A 19,044-nucleotide genomic window follows, 5' to 3' on the forward strand; every position below is an offset into this window, starting at 1 on the left:
TTCCTTCTCTCTATTTAAAAAGTTTACTTTCTTGGAAAAAAATGCTAAATATGTTGATTGTAGTAGAAACCACCGCTGCAACAATCCCCTCGGTTTTCAGCATCTGGAATGCACTCTTTCACCAAATAAATGAATGAGCGCACGTTAAACTACCTGCTTTCCAGAGTATCGCCTTCCTCAGGCAAGCTTGACTTATTACACACAGCCTTTCTTTGGCGTCCAACATTTAACTGTATAATTTGTACAAAAATGTACAATTTATTTCAGAGTCTTGATGGAACCACTTTGCCTCCGGATTAGACTGACTCAATAATCTGAAGATGGCAAACTGTAAAAATGCAAAGATACCACAGATCCTACCTAATTGAACATGACACCCTTTTCCTCCTGTTCTGACTCTTGTGATTATCTTCTCTGTCCCTCCTATTTCTTAATATTCCTTGTGCAGCCCCTTGCCGCCCAATCCCAGGCTTACACCTTATGATTTTTGCAGTCAGAAACTTAAAACTAAAATTTTAAGAGCCTTAAAAGCGCGCTCCCGTCATCTCGGCCGATCAGAGTGAGTTGGTCATCTTACAGTCTAAGTGCAGTTGTGGCTCGTTCTATTCCCAGTCTTGGCGCTTTACGAGAATATCGAGCGTGTTTGATATTATCTTAAGTCTTTCGGTCTTTATGGTGACGTAACACATTCAACAAACAATAGATGAGCTCTAACAAAACCTTAAAAGGAAATCTGGTAGACGAACCAGAGCGGTATTTATGGCAGAGAAGGTATTTCGTTACAGTACGGGTGAACGAGAACGGCGAAGGACATCACGATCAATAAAGACCGTCCAAAAAGAGAAGTGGATAGCGGAGCTGTGGACAGAACTGCCCGGGTTGTACGATGCTAACTCTCCAATGTATGTTGGAAAACATTTCTGAAAGAATCGAGTTGTAGTTTTGCACAAGCCTTTTCAAAGTCTTCATATGGAAGATACAGTCTTTTTAAATTTTCAGCCTAATTTCAGAGTTGAAACTCTTGAAAATTAGTCTTTAGATGTGAGCTGGTGTGAGATGTTCGTTTCAGGCGAGTCTTTTCAAAAGTCTTAAAATGTAAGCCTTTGACAATATGGAAAAAAAAAAAAAAAAAAACAATGGCATCATTTTTAAGCGGCATTTTCTCTGTGTCAGTATATCATGGCATCTGCTAAAGGAAAAACAAAATGTCAATAAATGATTGTGTCTGTCTTGCATGATGAGCGGTTCAATTTTAGACGTATAGACCTAGGTGATGCTAAAAATACCCACAACAGTGTTGAAATAACATACAATGAAATACTGCCAGCCAAATTGATAATTAGAAATTACTACCGATGTTGTGCAAGTTGTAATTTACCCTTCACTCTCCCGAAAACAAGTAGCAACCATTCTTCATCCCTCTTCAGCCCAAACCATCATCTGCATGGGTTTGTGATCATCCCAAGCCATCTGTATTGCTGCATGTTGTCTCCACTGGTGGTAAAACATGATGCATTTGAGGATACACTTAATTGTTCTGTGTTTGCCGGCCACTTGAGGGGTTTATACTTTCACCCAGCAGAAGAAAAACATCAGCTCTCTTTCCTCCCTCCGTCAGAGGAGTTGATCAGCTGCTTCCTGGCTGTAAATAAAGAGGCATACTGTAATCCACTTGATAAATATCAAGCAGAATACAGCAATCAGCTGAAAGCAATTTGCATGTCTGTGCTCAAGCCAGCGGCTTGTGATTTTCTCTCCTGTCATCTATCATAGACCACACGCCTGGGCCAAAACACACAATACCCCCAAATTGCTGTCATATGGAGTGCAAGCCTTGAAAAAAAAGCCCTTCATTTTTCCTTGTCTGTACTTCAAATAAACTTGTATTTGTGAAATAACAGCAGAGGGTTCTCTCTCCTTCTCTCTCTCTCTCTCACTCTCAAATGCAACTTTCAGAGAGAGGGATGTTGTAATGTGCCATTTCCTTTGTTTGTTGAAAGCTTGGCTGCAGGACCGTAATCTAGATGGGTTTGATCTCGGAGTGGATGCAGCCTGTTGAATGCTGGACTTTTGCTGGATGGGGAGTCTTCAAATGTCAAACAAGCACCCACGGGCAAACATTGCCTGAGCTAATACTGCCTTTATTTTTTTATTATTATTATTCATGTGCTTCCTAACATCATCCACAGCTAAATGCTAATTTATAACAGCTCTGCTCTCATGCAGACATCATCTCGCCGCCTCATGCAACATGTGGGCTTACAAGGCGGGTTAAGTGAATCATTAAAGGTCACCTCCTTTTTCTTAAACCGATGTCGAACCTGGACCAGACTGACTTGTGTTAGAGCAGAATTTGTCCCATTGCACTGCAAAAGAGGTACGATTTTTTATGTTGTTTATGCACATTTCACCAGCTAGGAAATTCAAATAATCCTTGGGCACTTTTGGCACCTGGCTGATCCAAAACCCAATGGCCGGTTACCTCCGGCGCAGGCGCAGAGGAGACTGTCAGTCTCCTAGCAGGTTGACAAGCAGTTTAGCGCCGTTAGCATCGCTGTCAACACCATCACTGCCATTGGACTGTGACACTAAGCCCAAACAGGGGGCGTTTTTTTCCACGAAATACGCCGTTTTCTTACCGTAGCGGGCTCTCCGCCGATGTTCCCGGGCATATCGGGGGGAGGGGGGGTGCTCGGGAGTGTATTAACAGCGGCTGCCGGTTCCGAGCACAGAGTGTTAGCCGAGCTCTGCGGCGCGTTCGGCTAATGGGAGGTAACGACTAAAGCTAATAGCTTTAACTGCTAAAAGCAAAAGCAGGAAGCTAGCAGCAAAAGTGGGCGGGGCTTCGTTAATGGCAACTCAGTCCATAAATCATAAAGAATTAATGTCGTTCCCACTTTTTTCGTCTTTTATAGGGGAAAATCTTAAAAATATATGAATGACCACTGAGTATTTTTTTTTCAACATCCCTGTGTTAAATTCTGAATTTGAGTTTCTTTTTTTTAACTTTTTTATTATTTTTTTCTATCTTGTCTGCTGGGCACAACTAAAGCACAGCACATTTCTTGTATGTGAAAACTACTTGGTGAATATGGGATTTCTGATTCTGTGATCGGATTTTGTCAGTCTCAACAGGACCCTACTGCTGTCTCAGGATTCTTACATTATCCACATAAACCACAGTGGCAGAAGTTCTGCAAACGAGATAAGGCTGCTGTGCTGCCTTCAGGCCTCACCATACCCTTCTCCAAACACTTTCTTTCAGCCAACATGCCAAGTGGAGCATCCATCATCCCATTACGTTACTTTGAACTGGCTCTCCGTAACACGCAACCATTGAAAGAAAGCGCAATGAATCATTCCCTTTGCACTCTTCCCGCGCCTCGCCCAAAACAGCAGAATTTACAGAAATGTTGGGGGAAATCATGAGCGGCATGCGTGCAACCTCTACAGGAGCAGAGAGAAGAATTTGTTTGCGACTCTTTTATCCCTCAATCATGTCTCTGTTTTCCATTGGTTCGCATTGATACAACACTCAAATCCAGAAGTGTTGAAAATACATGATGAATGCATTGTTTCATTCAGGGACCGGAAAGTACGAGATGCAAAAACTAATGCTTACCACTTGCGTAGGCAGATATATGATATCAAGGTTATAAAGCTGCTCTCCTTACATATTGGGGCCAGTTCTCGCTCTGAAAAAAAACTTTCTTTACAACTGGATTTTGGTTTTGCGTTCTTATAAAGTGCATGTACTAATCTGCCAATTTCTACCGCACCATAGTTGAAGTATTACGGCTGTATTAAAGTGTCATGATGCTGCTGATATTCCCATGATAAAGTTTTTGAAGTGGGTTCAAACCGGCTTAAATGAAAGTTTGGAGGAATATATTTGTATGAAAAGTTTTTCCACACAAAAAAGTAATTACATTTCTTTTATTTTCATATTATCAGTAAACTAGTTTCATTAATCATTGTACTGTCATGAATTTGAATTATCTCATCCTAGCATCAGGGTCTTAATGTTGCATGTATTGAGACATTTAATTAAATACAGGTCTGTACAAGAAAAACCTCTGTAATGACTTGATCGCAAAGGACAAGTCACACTTATCATGGCTCTTCCAGATGTGTTCACGGCCGTATGATCTGCTATTATTTATTTAAAGAAAAAGTGGTTAGCGCTTCTGACTCCCTTGGAGACGGTCCTTCGTTCGATCCCGACATGGGACAGCTTGTTGTCTGGAGTCTCCTTGTTTTTTCCCTGGTTCGAAAGATATGCAGGAGGTTCAGTGGAGACTCTGAATTGCATACTTGTGAATGAAAGAGTGAATGGTTGGTTTATAAATGCAATTTGACCGGTCTGGAGTGAACCCAATGACAGCTGGGAAAGGCTCCAACACCCCCATTATGAATGAATGTACAACTTGAGAGTCTTTTCCAATTCAAATGGTTATCAAAATTCCATCAGAGTTCCATTTTTTTGTTTGTTTGTATGTTTTTGTGATTGTTGTTGTTTATACTATTAATCTTTTTTGGTGGTTTAAGTTTTTCAGGGACAAGAAATATGCGGTAAGTGTGTTTTTGAGTGTTTCCTTTTCATTCAAATGTTCAGTTATGCGTGATATGGATGGATGTGCAATTGATGTGGTCAAGCTGCTTTATCACCACATTTTTTTATCTTTTGAATTACACTGATCCAAAGTCAAATTCCCCCAGTACCATCATATTCAACGTCATTGCACAAAGTCAATAAACCCTTGTAATCTAATTCCAATCTAATCTGATCAAAAGTCATTTTCTTTTGAAACTGTATTTATGGTATTGAAATCTCAATGTTCCACCAAATGTTTTTTTGAAATATCCACATCTAATCTAATTACACAATCGCTCCAAATCAAGCGCGTCTCATTTTTTGTGGCTAAATGAGCAGCATTTGGTTGTGTTTAATCAGCAGGCATGATAAGCAACCTTCCCGAAAAAAAAATAAAAACAGATTTCACATTTGTCAACCACTCTTGGGGTACAGACAAATGTCTCTAAGGTTAAATGGAAAATAAATAAAAAAGCTCTATATTTGGCACATTGTCTTCACTATTAGGATAAGGAGCTAATTTAAAACAGTGTCTCGGTGATACATGCATGTGTCTTTGGAGTTACGAGACCAAAGATAATATTTTCCACTGCCACAGCTGTGGCCTGTTAGCGCTGGTGCTAAGAAGGTGCAGCGATGGCCGTCATCCTTTGTTTCCTGACAAAAAGCCAAAACGCACCAAACACCAGACGTGTGAACACCCCGGATTCTTCTCATTTCCATTTAATGATATTTAGAGGCAGGCGTTTTCGCAAAAGCGTGGTGTATCTACACACCTGCAGCACCGCTCTGTGGGATTCCCTGAGGTTTAAATAAATGGAGAGTCAAATCAGCATCTGCACATGTCGCACTCATGGCTGCCGGTCTGAATGACAGGAGGCACAGGACAGCTTTCTGTTACCACATGTAATTGTTGGTCAAAAGCCGATTTCGGAGCATATTGCAAACGGCAATAAAAATGAAGATTGACATTCATGCGGTTTAGCATACAGTAAATCCAACAAAGTGTCTTGTCGCGGAGATGGTAACCTAATAGTCTGTCTGACAAAATGAAAAGAAAAGTACTCAGCAGAGAGACTCGAATTTTTAAACTGTGACATAAATAACGCTTACAAGGACAGAAATGTGGATTATTTGTTTTCAGCGACACAAAAAGGAAATTGCTCTGCTTTAAATCAACACGTGACAGAGAAAGTGACAGCGAATGAGTGTGCGTTTCTGCAATTAACCGGCGGCGATCAAATCCCGCCTCTCGAACTAATGCCAGCTGGAATTGACTCTATAACCCCTCCGAACATTTGTGTTTGCAGAACGGCGTTAGGGAAGAAGAGAATGAATGAAAAAATGGATGAATGAAAAATGTAGGAAGAAAATTGATGCCATAAGGGTAACTCTTTTGTGCCTGATGTTACCTTCTCTGGCCTTCGTGAATCCTCCAGAGTGGCTAATCTTGCATGGGTAATCCAATAGAAATACAAAGAAGCAGAAACTCTTTGATTCCAACAAACTGTTGACAATTGGCACAGAAATCCTGTTTCTTAGGGATTTAAAAAAATCAGTTTAAAACCAAAAAGAAAAAAAAAAACCCAAAAATAAAAGTTGTTTATTTTTGCGCTGAAAACCCTGAAATGTTTATCGAGCTGTCCGGCGATATTGTTTTGCCAGACGAAACCCAAGCTGGATCAATCCTGTGAAAATGAGCCGCAGCAGTTTGAAGGTTTGGCCAACCTCAACTCCAACTCTGTCTGAGAAAAAGCCAGAATGTTATATAATCTTTGTTTTTATGTAAAAACAGAGAGACCCCACCTTAATGCCGTGTGTTTTCCAATGTTCACCGCTGTCAATAAGATACTTCCCTCATGTGAACCCATATGCACCGACACGCACGCGTCATACATTGTTGGCACGCAGGCCATAATCTGTCCATTGGGGCTTATTGGATGAATCTAATAGCTTTAGCATGTGATAGAATTTGTATTGTGGCGGTGAGCTCATTGTTAGCGTGGGGGTCAGACAGCTGCAGCTAGAGGAAGGGCAGGGCTGCAGGACGGAGAGATCACACTCACACACACACACACACACACACACACACACATACACACACACACTGGATGCAACAGGTGACACATCCTCAGGTGTCACATATTTGTATACTCACATTTAAAATGAACATACACACTCAATTTTGCTCATTTGAATTATCATTTAATCTCCATTTCCTGCAAAGGTAATCATTAGACTTCACAATATATCAATAATAATTGAGTGTCCCCATACCTGCAATGTCATATGATTCATATGATATAACATAATATAATGCAATGTAATGGATATAATGTAGCTTGATGTAATGAAGTATAATATGATACAATATAATTCAGTACCATACCACATCCTGCCATGCCATATACTTTATTACACTTTAGTATACTTTATTAAGAGATTTCATCATACTATATGAGTTTACTATAATTGATTACAATAATACATAGTATAATATGTGTTTAATGGGATCATGGATTAAATGGATCATGATTTCTCTTCATTTTCCTCTCATTGCAGTATTAAACATCATCCCCGCTGGCCGCCGATCAGTCCAAACTGACACTGGGTGTCATTAGTCAGATTGATGATAATGGAGATGCAATAACACTCTTTTCTCCTTTTAGGTAATCTGTCATGGGTCCAGCCCACTTCCACTTTCCTCCATCCAGTAATTATGGTTAATGCGGCGAGTCGCCGAGGTGCATTAGACTGACAACACAGCAGGCTGGGGGGGGATGTCCTGATGTAACAGGTACAAGGCCAAACACTTGTCACGGGATCTTTTGTCATGTGCCATTGATCTCAGGGCATCTTGCGCTTTTAGGCGTTTTATTCACTCCACGCGTGGGTGATTACAGAGGGAGAAAACAAAACCTGTGGTCGAGGGGTCGATCTGCCATCAGAGACAGAAGCCCTCTGTTTGCTAAAGCCAATGCAGAAAGCCTTAAACAGTATATTATCTATATGTCAGGTTTATTTTATTTTATTTTATTTTATTTGATGGTATTTTTTTTGTTTAATGATTTTAATTGAATTGACCTTTTCATTACTATTTTTTTATTATTTTCTTTTCTTTTTTTTTTCTCTTTATTTTAGTTGATTTTTCAAGCTGTGCAGACTCAGGTCAGCGGCACAGTGTTCGATCCCGACTTCATGTAACTGTCATTTCTGAACGCTGGATGGCTTCTGGATCCATCAACATCTTTAGTTTATTGGTTCATCATCGACTCAAGGTGGTTAGCGCTTTTACAGGAAGAAGGTCTCTGAGCTTTTCCGTGTGGCGTCTAAAAAATGCAGTTAGGAGACCCTAAATTGCCTGGACGTGTGAATGAGAGGGTGAATGGTTGCACATCTTTATCCTCCATGACCATGAAGGTCGGATAAGCTGTGGAGATGATAATGAATTCCCAAATCAGCGCTTTCTTTGACTGGAATGTTGACTTTCATGCGATTTTTGATAATTTATTTCCTTTCGGGGGGGGGATCATTTTGATTAAGATCAACCTTTTTACATTTCTCGCTGTGAATTCCTCCATAATGGATGTCTTATGTGTATTTCAGTGATATCATGTACCCATATAATACTGCGCTCCCTTGAAATTATGTATGTATATTTACAATATGACTCAGATGCCTTGTGAATAAAACCCATCAAGGGCAAATAGAGAAATAAAAGGGAAAAAAATATGTGTCATGTGCAAACATTTTAGGTTTTCATTTTATTCATATGCAAAAAACAGATGTTTTTTTCTTCCTGAGAGGAAAGTTCGTCAGTTCGAAATGAAGACGCCTCTTATATGAGATGTGAAACATCATCAAGGGAAGTAATTCAAGTCTAGTTGCAGGGAACAGATTTCGACAAGATCTGGATGAACCAGAACTTCCATCGACTGCAGATATCCATGTTTTGTTTTATTTTGTTTTTTACAGAAAAATGAAAATATGCTCAGGGTCAGCATCAGAAGAGAGAAGAAATAGACAGAAATGTATTGAAAAGATCCTGAAGGTCCTATTAATAATCAATAATCGGTCCTTGAACTTTTGGATTGTCATCGCTCCTGGTGTCTGAAATTCCCCAGGAACAAAAAAAAAGTTTTTAAATTAAATCCCCTTTGAGATTAAGATTACAATCTGGGAGGAAAGGGGAGTGAAGGGGGGGTTAATCCCAATTATTGGGGAGGGAAAAAAAAAGAAAAATGGGGTTCGATTCCAGGCTATAAATACCATCTCGGAGGAGGCGAAGCCCCGGTCCATCACATCCTGTCAGAAAGCGAACGGGGGTGTAAACTTCCAGCAGGAGGCAGGACCAACACACACCGACACACACCGACACACACCGCCGCCGGGAGTCCGAGGGAGAGGGACCGCCATCGCCGCCGCCGCCTCCAAGGACGACCCATTGGATTTTTATTTTTTTTTAAATCAATTTAATCTATTTTATTTTGCATCTCGAGGGGGTGGAGGGGGAAAATAAAGTGTCCATTTTTTCTAAAGCGCCACTTTGGAATTTTACGCACATCTGGACGCGCAGTTTCTTCAACAGGACGATGTTGTTTGGCGCTCCCTCCATGTACGATACGTGTGTGTGTGTGTGTGTGTGTGTGTGTGTGTGTGTGTGTGTGTGTCTAATCTTTCTCCCTTTTTAATTCTCACCTCCCCCAATATTGATATATATTTGGGAGGAGGGAAAAACTATTTTAATGCCGCGGTGATGGAAGGACAGAGACCAACCAAACACCCGGGGTGTTTTTTTTTTTAACTTTTTTGTTTTGAACCCGCGGTCCCCTGAATTGCGCCCGTTAATCACGGTTGGAGTGTTTAAACGGCTCCGTTATAAGAAAGACATAATCAAGCAAAAAAACCCTCCTCCACCCCCTTTTTTTTGACAGCTTGGAGATGGGGCGCACTTTTAGTGCGCATTGTCTCTTATGAATGGACCAATCTCCAAATGAGCCTCTTCACTTTGGAGATGCTTTTTTTTTTCTTTTTTTTTTTTAGATTACACGTCTATTGAAATTTCCCCCCCCCTCCTTCCCCCCACCCATCACCCTTGCCTTTTCTTGATTGACAGATGAAATCGACACTTCCCTCCCTCTCTTCCCAATCTGCTAATTGCAGAAATAGTCCGCGCGTCCTATGATTACGCACGAATGATCGATAATATATAGTTTTCTCTCGCTCTCTCTCTCTCTCTCTCTCTCTCTCTCTCTCTCTCTCTCTCTCTCTCTCTCTCTCGCGTTGCATCAAAACTGTCTTTTGTTGCCAGGGTTTAAATGCAGGGGGTGAAAGTGTCGCCGGTAGTGTTGGACCGGATGCGGTGCGCTGCGGGGCGGAGATGCGTGGTGATGCGCACAGCGAGATCCGTCCTCTCTGCGAATAGGCTGCGATCGAGCTCCGAAAATGGTGAGTCGCCAAACATCTGGGAGAGTTTCGTTTTAGTTATTTATCTTTTTTTTTTTTTTTTACATATTTTTATTTTATTTTTAACACATTTTTTTCACCATATGTGTTTGAGTTAGCCATTTCTTTGTACTGTGTTTGTTTTTAAGTTTTGGCAGAAGCGCAGAAAAAGAAAAAAAAGGAGGGGGGGGGCGTTTTCTTATTTGACAATCGATCCTATAAATAAAAACGTATCAAATATCTGAATGACAATCCCTTTATTTGTCAAATGTAGACGGAAATTCGTCTCGGCGTCCACAGTGTCTAGAAAAATGCTAAAAAAAGTTATAAGAAAAAGAAACAAGTAACTTCTGCTTGAGACTATATATATATACAATTGAAACGGATATATAATTGGTTGATATTATTTTATATTTGTTGTCGTTTTGGTTGTCTAGTCACACCCTTGCTGTCTTTTTTCATTCTGTTGTCTATTCTTATCCTTGTTGTTGTTCACTCTGCTGTCTATTTTTTATTTTTTTTGGATGTCTTTTATTATGTCTCTTTTTATATTTATACCCATATTTATTGATGCAGTCATTGTTGCACTGTTGTGACAAAAGAACCCCCAAGTGGATCAATAAATTAAATCTTATACAATTTGAATTAAGATTGTCACTCTGGCATTTTAAAATGGGATAATTATTTCAAATATATGCCCGTGTTTGTGCGTCCCTTTCCCGGCCTTGGATCCGGAGCAGTCTAAGCCGGAGGTGAAGAAGGAGTCCGGGGAGTCGAGCCCGCCGGAGGCCGCCTGTCTCTGCTCCCCTCCGGCGGCCAAGAACCAGTGCGCCAGCTGCGGCATGGAGATCCACGACCGCTATCTGCTGAAGGTGAGGAGGAGGAGAAGGAAGAACATGCAAGATTTTTATTTTATTGTCATATACGCAGTAAGAATATGGCGACTTTGGCGATTCAAATGCAAAAAAAAACAAAAAACAAAAAACAAAACAAAAAAAAACAATACAGCAGTATGGGAGCTTGCAGAAACATACAAAAAAATAAAATCATAATAAAAATATAATTAAATTAAAAAAACAGTAAGTAAAGTAGGCAGTAAGTAAATTATCGCACGGTATTAATTCAAGGATGAAATAAATACTCACCAAGAAAAAAGAAGTACTATCATAAATTGGCTTCCGTTGCGTTCCGGAACCTGACCAGCTGTGGGAGAAAAAAAAGAAACCTTGACGGAAATGAGCGGTAATAATAAATATATTTGAATTTTTAATCTTCTCTGCAGGTCAACGACCTGAACTGGCACCTGGGCTGCCTGGAGTGCTCGGTGTGCCGTGCGTCTCTGCGCCAACACAGCAGCTGCTACGTGAAGAACAAGGAGATCTTCTGCAAACTGGATTACTTCAGGTAGGAGCACAGAAGCTTCTTAAGTTGTTGATTTTTTTTTTAATTATTATTTATTTATATAATTATATCTAAATTGTATTTATTTGTAATTATTATACTTTTGCCATTTGCCGATCCTTGTACTTGTATTTTTATATTTTGCTTTTTTAAGCACATATTGATATACATCCTGGGGTTATCTGTGCATGAACAAATAATGATTATCTGATCATTTACTAATAATCGATAAATGGCATTTCGTTGGTGGTCCCGATTTGAAATCCCGCGTCTACGCAAACGATTCTTATTGATTTATTTCTAAATTCACCTCCGTTCACAGGCTCGCTAAGAAACGCGTAGATAAAGAAGCGTTTTATTTGCTTCAAAGGTTATAACGTTAATTTGAACAAAAACCACTTAAGATCTTCCCGAAATAAATGGCCTCGGAAATATTTGCAAAAATTGTTACCATTGCTATTTTATCTTTGAGGTTAATACGGTCTGCCCATTTTGTTTTGTTTTACTAATAAAATAACGATAAAGCATTAATAAAATAATAATTATAAAATAATGATAAAAGTAATTCCTTTCTGCTCTGTGAAACAAAACAACAATCAGACAACCGTTCATTTAACGGGTTATAACTATCTACAATTTCAAATAACACTGTTTTTCACCGGAAAATAAACGTCCGAACCGAAATTTGCTTGCCGAGTTTTTAAATCGAATTTTACCCAGAAAACTGACGGATTTTACGTTTAGATAGATAGATAGATAGATAGATAGATAGATAGATAGATAGATAGATAGATAGATAGATAGATAGATAGATAGATAGATAGATAGACAGATAGATAGATAGAAATAGAAAATTATATATATCAAAATATACAGAGAATGAGATGGATAAAATATATACATACAGCAATATATATATATTGAATGGGATTGATATAAATATATAAAATAATATGTTTTAAAATGTTATAAAATATATGATATAAAATATATGTACAGAACGGGATAGATACACACACACATATATATATATATATGTATATATTTCACTTCAAACCTATTTTATCTTTTTCTGTTGTCTCTGTCTGAATAGCTTTTTTGGGGCTGGAATTAATGATATATATATATACAAATATATGTATAGAATGAGATATATGTAGAAATATATTGACAGGATGGGATGGATATCAAATACATATTTTTTTTATAAGATGGGATGCATTTTGAATATGTAAACAGAATGGAATGGATATAAAAATTACATATGCAGAGTGAGATGGGTATATGAAATATATATACAGAATAAAATGAATGTAAAATGAATATACAGAGTTAAATTGATACAAAAAAATTATAGAATGAAATGGATATGAAAATATACACCTACAGAATGAGATGGATAATTATAGTATCAACTGGGAACGAATATATACACAGCGTGAGATGGATGAGCTACTCGAAATATACTTTTGAAATGGAGATATGAATCCTCTATGGTAATGACAGTGACACCCGCTAAGCTGGAGCGCAGGGAGATGTAGGTCCCTCCTTGCGCTCCTCGACTGGCAGATTTAACCCTAAAATCCAAAAACATCCAAATATCATTTTTTTTTCCATATGTATCTGTATATCAAAAAAAAAAAAAAAAAAAAAAAAACGGAATGAGCCAGATCATCCCATCAGATGAACCTCTGGAATCTTCACCTGCCCGTCTCGTGCTCCCTTCACAGTAGGTTCGGCACAAAGTGCGCTCAGTGCGGCCGCCAGGTGTTTGCCAGCGACTGGGTGCGGCGGGCGCGTGGGAGCGTTTACCACTTAGCCTGCTTCGCCTGCTTCTCCTGCAAAAGGCAGCTGTCCACCGGGGAGGAGTTCGGCCTGGTGGAGGGCCGGGTGCTCTGCCGCAGCCACTACGACATCATGCTGGACAACCTCCGCAGGGCGGCGGAGAACGGTAAGCGATGCTTATCGGAGGGAAAAGGACTCGGGGAGAACTTCAGTTCTCTCGGAAATTAATCTCGAGGCCACGATTTTTGGAGAAATCACCGCGGAGGAAGCGAGGGGTGGGGTCGTACGACCCTTGACCCCGAAGCGATCCCGATCAAGGAAATGACATCCGCGGGACTTTGTAATCCTGTCTCTTTAAATAATTCGCTCTCCTCTGTTTTTTTTTTTTTTTTCCCCCCTCGGCGGTTGTTAACATGTTGAGTCTAAAATAGAGACGTCAGGGTTTGAGGCCGAGCGTGTCCTCCTGGATTATAGTCTCCACGCATAGACTCGGGATTTAAGTTATTATAGGTGAAGCTCAAATAAGTGGTTGGGATGGCGTCACGCATATTAAAGGACAAGCATGATTTTATTTTTTTCAAGGTCCACGTTTACAGACCGAGAGCTCTATTTTAAAAATCGCAGCGAAGTAGTTTTGTGCAAAGTGAAATCGAATCATCCTGTTTAAAAAAGACGGGGTTACGCGAGGTATAGGGGTGAAAACTGGGGGAACATATTGACTGGGTAACAGTTTTTGACTGATGATGATTTGCCGTAATCATAACATCTGTGATCGTTCTGTTTTGTGCAAATTCCCCTGAAAGAAAGAAAAAAAAAAAACGAAGAAACGAATCACCGACCAAAGTTTACGACTCGTTCCCCGACCGCCTCTGCGAACTGCGAACCCGTCGGGATAACTAACTAACTCCGTGTCAAATACGTCACGTGTCGTCTCGCGTGTCAAAGCCCTCCGAAGGCAGAGGAACTCAAATGAAAGCCGATGACGATGATGATGATGATGGAATAATGGCTCCGGCGGTTTCTGGCTCGATAAAAACATTTTAATTACGTTACACGAGTTGTTTGGACAAATCTCCGCTTGGGAAACACAGACTTCGCCGAGACGGTAAACTGAGGGAAAGTCTCGTTCTCCATTGTTTCTCTCCTCAGGGACGGGGCTCACCCTGGAAGGGGCGCTGCCCTCGGATCAGGATTGCCAACCCAAGCCGGCGAAGAGGGCGCGGACGTCGTTCACGGCGGAGCAGCTGCAGGTCGATATCCGACCCCGTCTCCCGTCGATCGCCCCGCGTTGACCTCGACTGAAGGAGCTTCTGTCCTTGCAGGTGATGCAGACCCAGTTCGCTCAGGACAACAACCCGGACGCCCAGACTCTGCAGAAGCTGGCGGAGATGACGGGGCTGAGCAGGCGAGTCATACAGGTGGGCACCGAGTTTGTCTGGAGCAGGTCGGGGAGGCCGACGATCATATCGTCACGATGAAGTCTTGTACGTAAGACCCGTTTCTGAACGGTCGCCAACGGAAATAGTAATAAAGGTGAAAATGACAGATGCATGAGGACTCATAAATTACATTGTTTTGCGCTGGAGTTGCACCGCGTTTGTTTTTTTGGCTTCGGCCAAAAAGCTTCAGCGCACAACTTCATGTGCAGAATGATGGGTCTTTCATCCCCTCCTCCTCCAGCAGGATTGGCTGCCAAACCAGGTTCCCGATATATTTTATTGATGCACCGAAGAAAGGGAGAAAAATTAGATGCCTTTAGCAAAAAAAAGTCACTCATTCAGGAACAACACGTTAACACGGGCGCTGTTTTGGCTGGAGATAACAACATTTCCCCAAGGAATCTATTCCGCTCTTGCTCGGAAACGCGTTCATCTGTCAAAAAGATTGTTGTCTTGTGAAAACATGTTTCGATTGCTCTCTCGGGGATGTGATCTAAATGAAGAATAATGCGCCCTGCAACCATGTATGCATGCATCTACCACCATGAACTCATACCGCGTTGTTGGTAAGCGTCTTGGAAGCACGGTAATTAAAGAACACATAATGGGAAATACGCTCTTCGAACACATCCGAGAACCATTTCCCACCATTTTGATCACTCAAAACCCTTTTTACGGTTTGAGGCGAGATTCCAGCATCACACTTTAGGCACGGGACGTGTCGTGGAGTAAATTTTCCACCCTTGTGCCATCGATCTGATGGAGTACAATCCGGCCGCGCCACTCTGAGGTTAATTCAGCTTCCCTGGCGCGCATAAACAAACGCAGCAGAAGAACATCTGCGCTTAAGTGAAAGTATTAAGTTCAATTTGCCTCAGCGGAGTCGGACTTTTCAAATTGAGTTTTCGTTCGCCATTTGAGATCGTGATTGACGTGCGAGGGGAGCGGCTACAGGGGGAATACGGGAAAATGGCAAAGCGGCGTCGTCGACGCTTTTTTCAACTTTAGCGCGACAAAAACTAATGACTGACAGCTTTAAATGTAATGGGATGCGCACGTCGTAATGGAATCAAGTCTGAGTTTTGTCAAAAATCATTTCTACTCAGCTCAGTCATTAGAAAGCGAGCAATCAAGTCGAGATCATTTTCGCCCGATTTTTTTTTAAAATTTATTCTACTCTCCCTCATTCACCAGGTCTGGTTTCAGAACTGCCGTGCACGGCACAAAAAGCAGCCGCCTCCAAGCGGCTTTTCTCAGAGCGCCCCCCTGTCCAGGATGCCCCCGTCTCTCCCAGAGGACATGCCCTACTCGCCCTTCAGCAGCCCGGATCGGCCGCACCTACTGGCCCTGCACGGATACCTGGACAGTGAGTCACCATCCCGACCTGACCGGATAATATTTCATAAATCACAAAATAGCAAACTTTTTCCTGTCTTGAGGAAGCGGATGAAAAGCGTCTATTCGTCCATTAATTACCAGCCTAGAGCTGATTGCTTGTGTCTATTTCTGCCTGTACATGGGACAAAAAGTCAATTAATTACAAAAAAAAAAATATAAATAACAAACAACTAATCTGTTTTTGAATAGAAAATGTGAATGTTTGCACGTCTCGGCTGTTTTAAATCTCCTCTTTGTCACGCAGGTTGCTGCCGGCACGTAGGAGGAAAGGGAAAATAAATATAGAAAATATATACACACGAAATATAATTAAATCATTTATTTAGTTAGAATGCAAATTTTACATTTATGGTGATTTTATTTTAGACCTGAATAAATGCGTTGGTGATTTACACAGGGGATCAGCTGAGCGCTCAAACCTTGTGTGCCTGTTTAGAAATTTTGAATGGAAAATATAAACATTTCCGCGTCCAGGCTTTGTTTTGAATCTCCTCTCCGTCACGCAGGTCACCCCTTCTCCGTCCTCACTGCCCCGGGACACCTGACACACCCGTCCATTCCTTTACCCCAGCTCCCCATCAGTCGCTGAATCTGACTTTCTCTGTTCGATGCGTGTGAGGACAAAACAACGACGGAGGCGCTGTCTGTTCGGGACCCCCCCCCCCCCCCCTCACACCCCACCCCGACCCCTCGGGCAGCGCGCAAGACCTGGACAATCTGTTTTCAATCGGCTGGATTCTTCACTTCACGGGATGTCCTGTCCGGAAGGGTCTTTATTTTTCAAAAGGGACTGAAGAGAAGACCACTTTAAATTTTTTTTTTTTTTTTTTTTTTTTTGATGGGCTGCAAAAACTAAACCACATCAAGTCAGGATTTTAATTTTTTTTCTTTTTTTTCTTTTTTTTCATCTTGCGATGCGAAAATTTAGAAAAGATGGAAGGTCGAGTGCAACAGCAGCATTACAGTAAAAACCTCAACCTTTTTTTTTATTTTGTATATTGGTGATCAGCACATTTTGGAGTTTTACTGTCGTTTGTCGGTGTATCGTAATGGAAATTCTTGGGAAATTCTTATTTATTCAGAACAAAAAAAAAATTCACAAAGAAGCACTTTTAAATGTGTCTGTGATTGTACATTGTACATACTGCTACTTTAATAAAGATATGCATCAGATCTGTCATAAAAATATATAAATGACAGAGGATCTAGCTGGGTTTTGTTTATGTGAATGTGTGTGTGTGTGTGTGTGTGTGTGTGTGTGTGTGTGTGTGTGTGTGTGTGTGTGTGTGTGTGTGTGTGTGTGTAGGGTGGGCAGAATATATCGCAAAAACACACGCCACACAGAAATCCACTGTGAGCTGCGCAGCATTGTATCAGGATTCAATGCAATTCTACGCCCAGAGTTAAAGGTCACAGGTCAAGTGCTGCACGCAAGCCTATCATTTAAAGCAATAAATGGCCAACAATCCTTTATTTCCTTGTTGCGCTAAAAAGTAAATGCGATCAATCCTTTCAATTATAGACTTTTCCACTCTTGGGTATCGATCAGAAAATTTGACGGTGTCTGTAAGGCCTTTAAACACAGAGACAGTAACCTGACAGCTATAATAGTACGAGGGAATGAACACTCTGTGCTCAAAGCTGCTATATTTGGACTTCTTGTGTGTGTGTGGGTGTGTGTGTGTGTGTGTGTGTCCACTAAGTGTGCCGTGCAATTGTGCCATCACAATGCTGTGTACATTAGTACTATTAAGGATAGTCGCAAGTAGAAGGCTGGACCCATTTCATAAACAAAAGATACACACACACACACCCACTTGACATCAGCAGTTGAACTAATGATTTCTTGGAGCGCAAAAAATAGCCGCAGTTGTACGACAATTCCAACACAGTCCGACGCGGCTGCAGGGGGAGCCATTAAGACGGGGCTTTTGCGCTGTGAAAATGGAAAGAGCGGTTTTTGAGTTTGGATGGGATATCAAACAAGATGACTTCAAGGTTGAGCGTTAAGGAATATTACTTATGTGGGGGGGGTTGCTCCCTTTTCCCTGACCCCAAGCACCACAGGGGCAGATTATTTAAAAAAAAAAGAAAAAAAAAAAAAAGGAATTTCAAGGACATTCTTGACGTTTTTCAAATTTCACCCATAATATTTTGATTAAAATTTGGATTGGATTCTGACAGGAGTAGAGGAGGGAAAGGGGGTTTCTCCAGTTTCCTCCCACAGTCCCAAAACATGCAGGGGGTTCATTGGAAACCCTAATTTATGCAGACAAGTGAATAGGAGTGCAAATAGTCGTACGTCTCTATGTGATGTGCGTATGAGAGGGTGAATGGCCGTACGTTTCGATGTGCAGCCCAGCGAGTGACTGGCAACCCAATGACAGCCGGGATAAACTCCCTCCAACCCTAAGCGGGATGAATGAATGAATGACTTAATGATAGTCTGATTTATTCTCCTTTAAACACATTTTTTCCTGACTCCGAGTCTGGGATATTGTCACGGTCGCAAAATTCATAAGTGGACAGCTCACAGTCCACATGATTTGAAAAAACTCATGAGGCACAAAATGCTTTTTTAATTAATAATAGCAATTCAAAAAATATATTTATCATTTTGAATATTTATAATTTCAAAAATAATTTTTATTTCTGTAATAATATTAAGTATTTTCCAAAGATAAATCCCAGTTTTTCTCCAAATTTTGAGGGCAAATATTTAATTTATTCAAAAAAAAAAAAAAAAAGAATGCATTTGATTGTCAATGAGGCTGCAGGTCATATTGAGGTGCGTGAGAGCATGTTTTGTGTCGCCGTGCGAGTCGCCGCGTTCGAGTGTGCACGAGTCGGGTGCGCCGTAAAAGCAGAAAAGCTGATTTCACTCTCCGTCTTCGCCGCCACATTTAGCCCTCTTCTCTAATCAATTGCATTCAATCAATTCAGTTCAGAAGGGAAACCTGTTTGAAAAAAAAAAAAAAAGAT

The 19,044-nt window shown here is 40.8% G+C and overlaps 1 protein-coding gene across 1 annotated transcript; it reads left to right on the top strand.

The window, feature by feature from the left end:
- The first annotated feature begins 8,886 nt into the window (after nt 1–8,886).
- lhx6b (LIM homeobox 6b) lies at nt 8,887–17,270 on the top strand. The gene is made up of 9 exons (XM_086169483.1): nt 8,887–9,209; nt 9,906–10,042; nt 10,780–10,911; nt 11,322–11,443; nt 13,171–13,391; nt 14,375–14,475; nt 14,548–14,643; nt 15,859–16,030; nt 16,569–17,270. Exons 2-9 carry the CDS (start codon nt 10,040–10,042, stop codon nt 16,649–16,651), a joined length of 930 nt encoding a protein of 309 aa, XP_086025609.1. The 5' UTR covers nt 8,887–9,209; nt 9,906–10,039; the 3' UTR covers nt 16,652–17,270.
- The last annotated feature ends 1,774 nt before the right edge of the window (nt 17,271–19,044 follow it).

This window comes from Fistularia commersonii, chromosome 22 (assembly GCF_037954325.1).
Source record: "Fistularia commersonii isolate RoL2024-O1a breed Wild chromosome 22, RoL_Fcom_v1.0, whole genome shotgun sequence".
Lineage (NCBI taxonomy): Eukaryota > Metazoa > Chordata > Actinopteri > Syngnathiformes > Fistulariidae > Fistularia > Fistularia commersonii.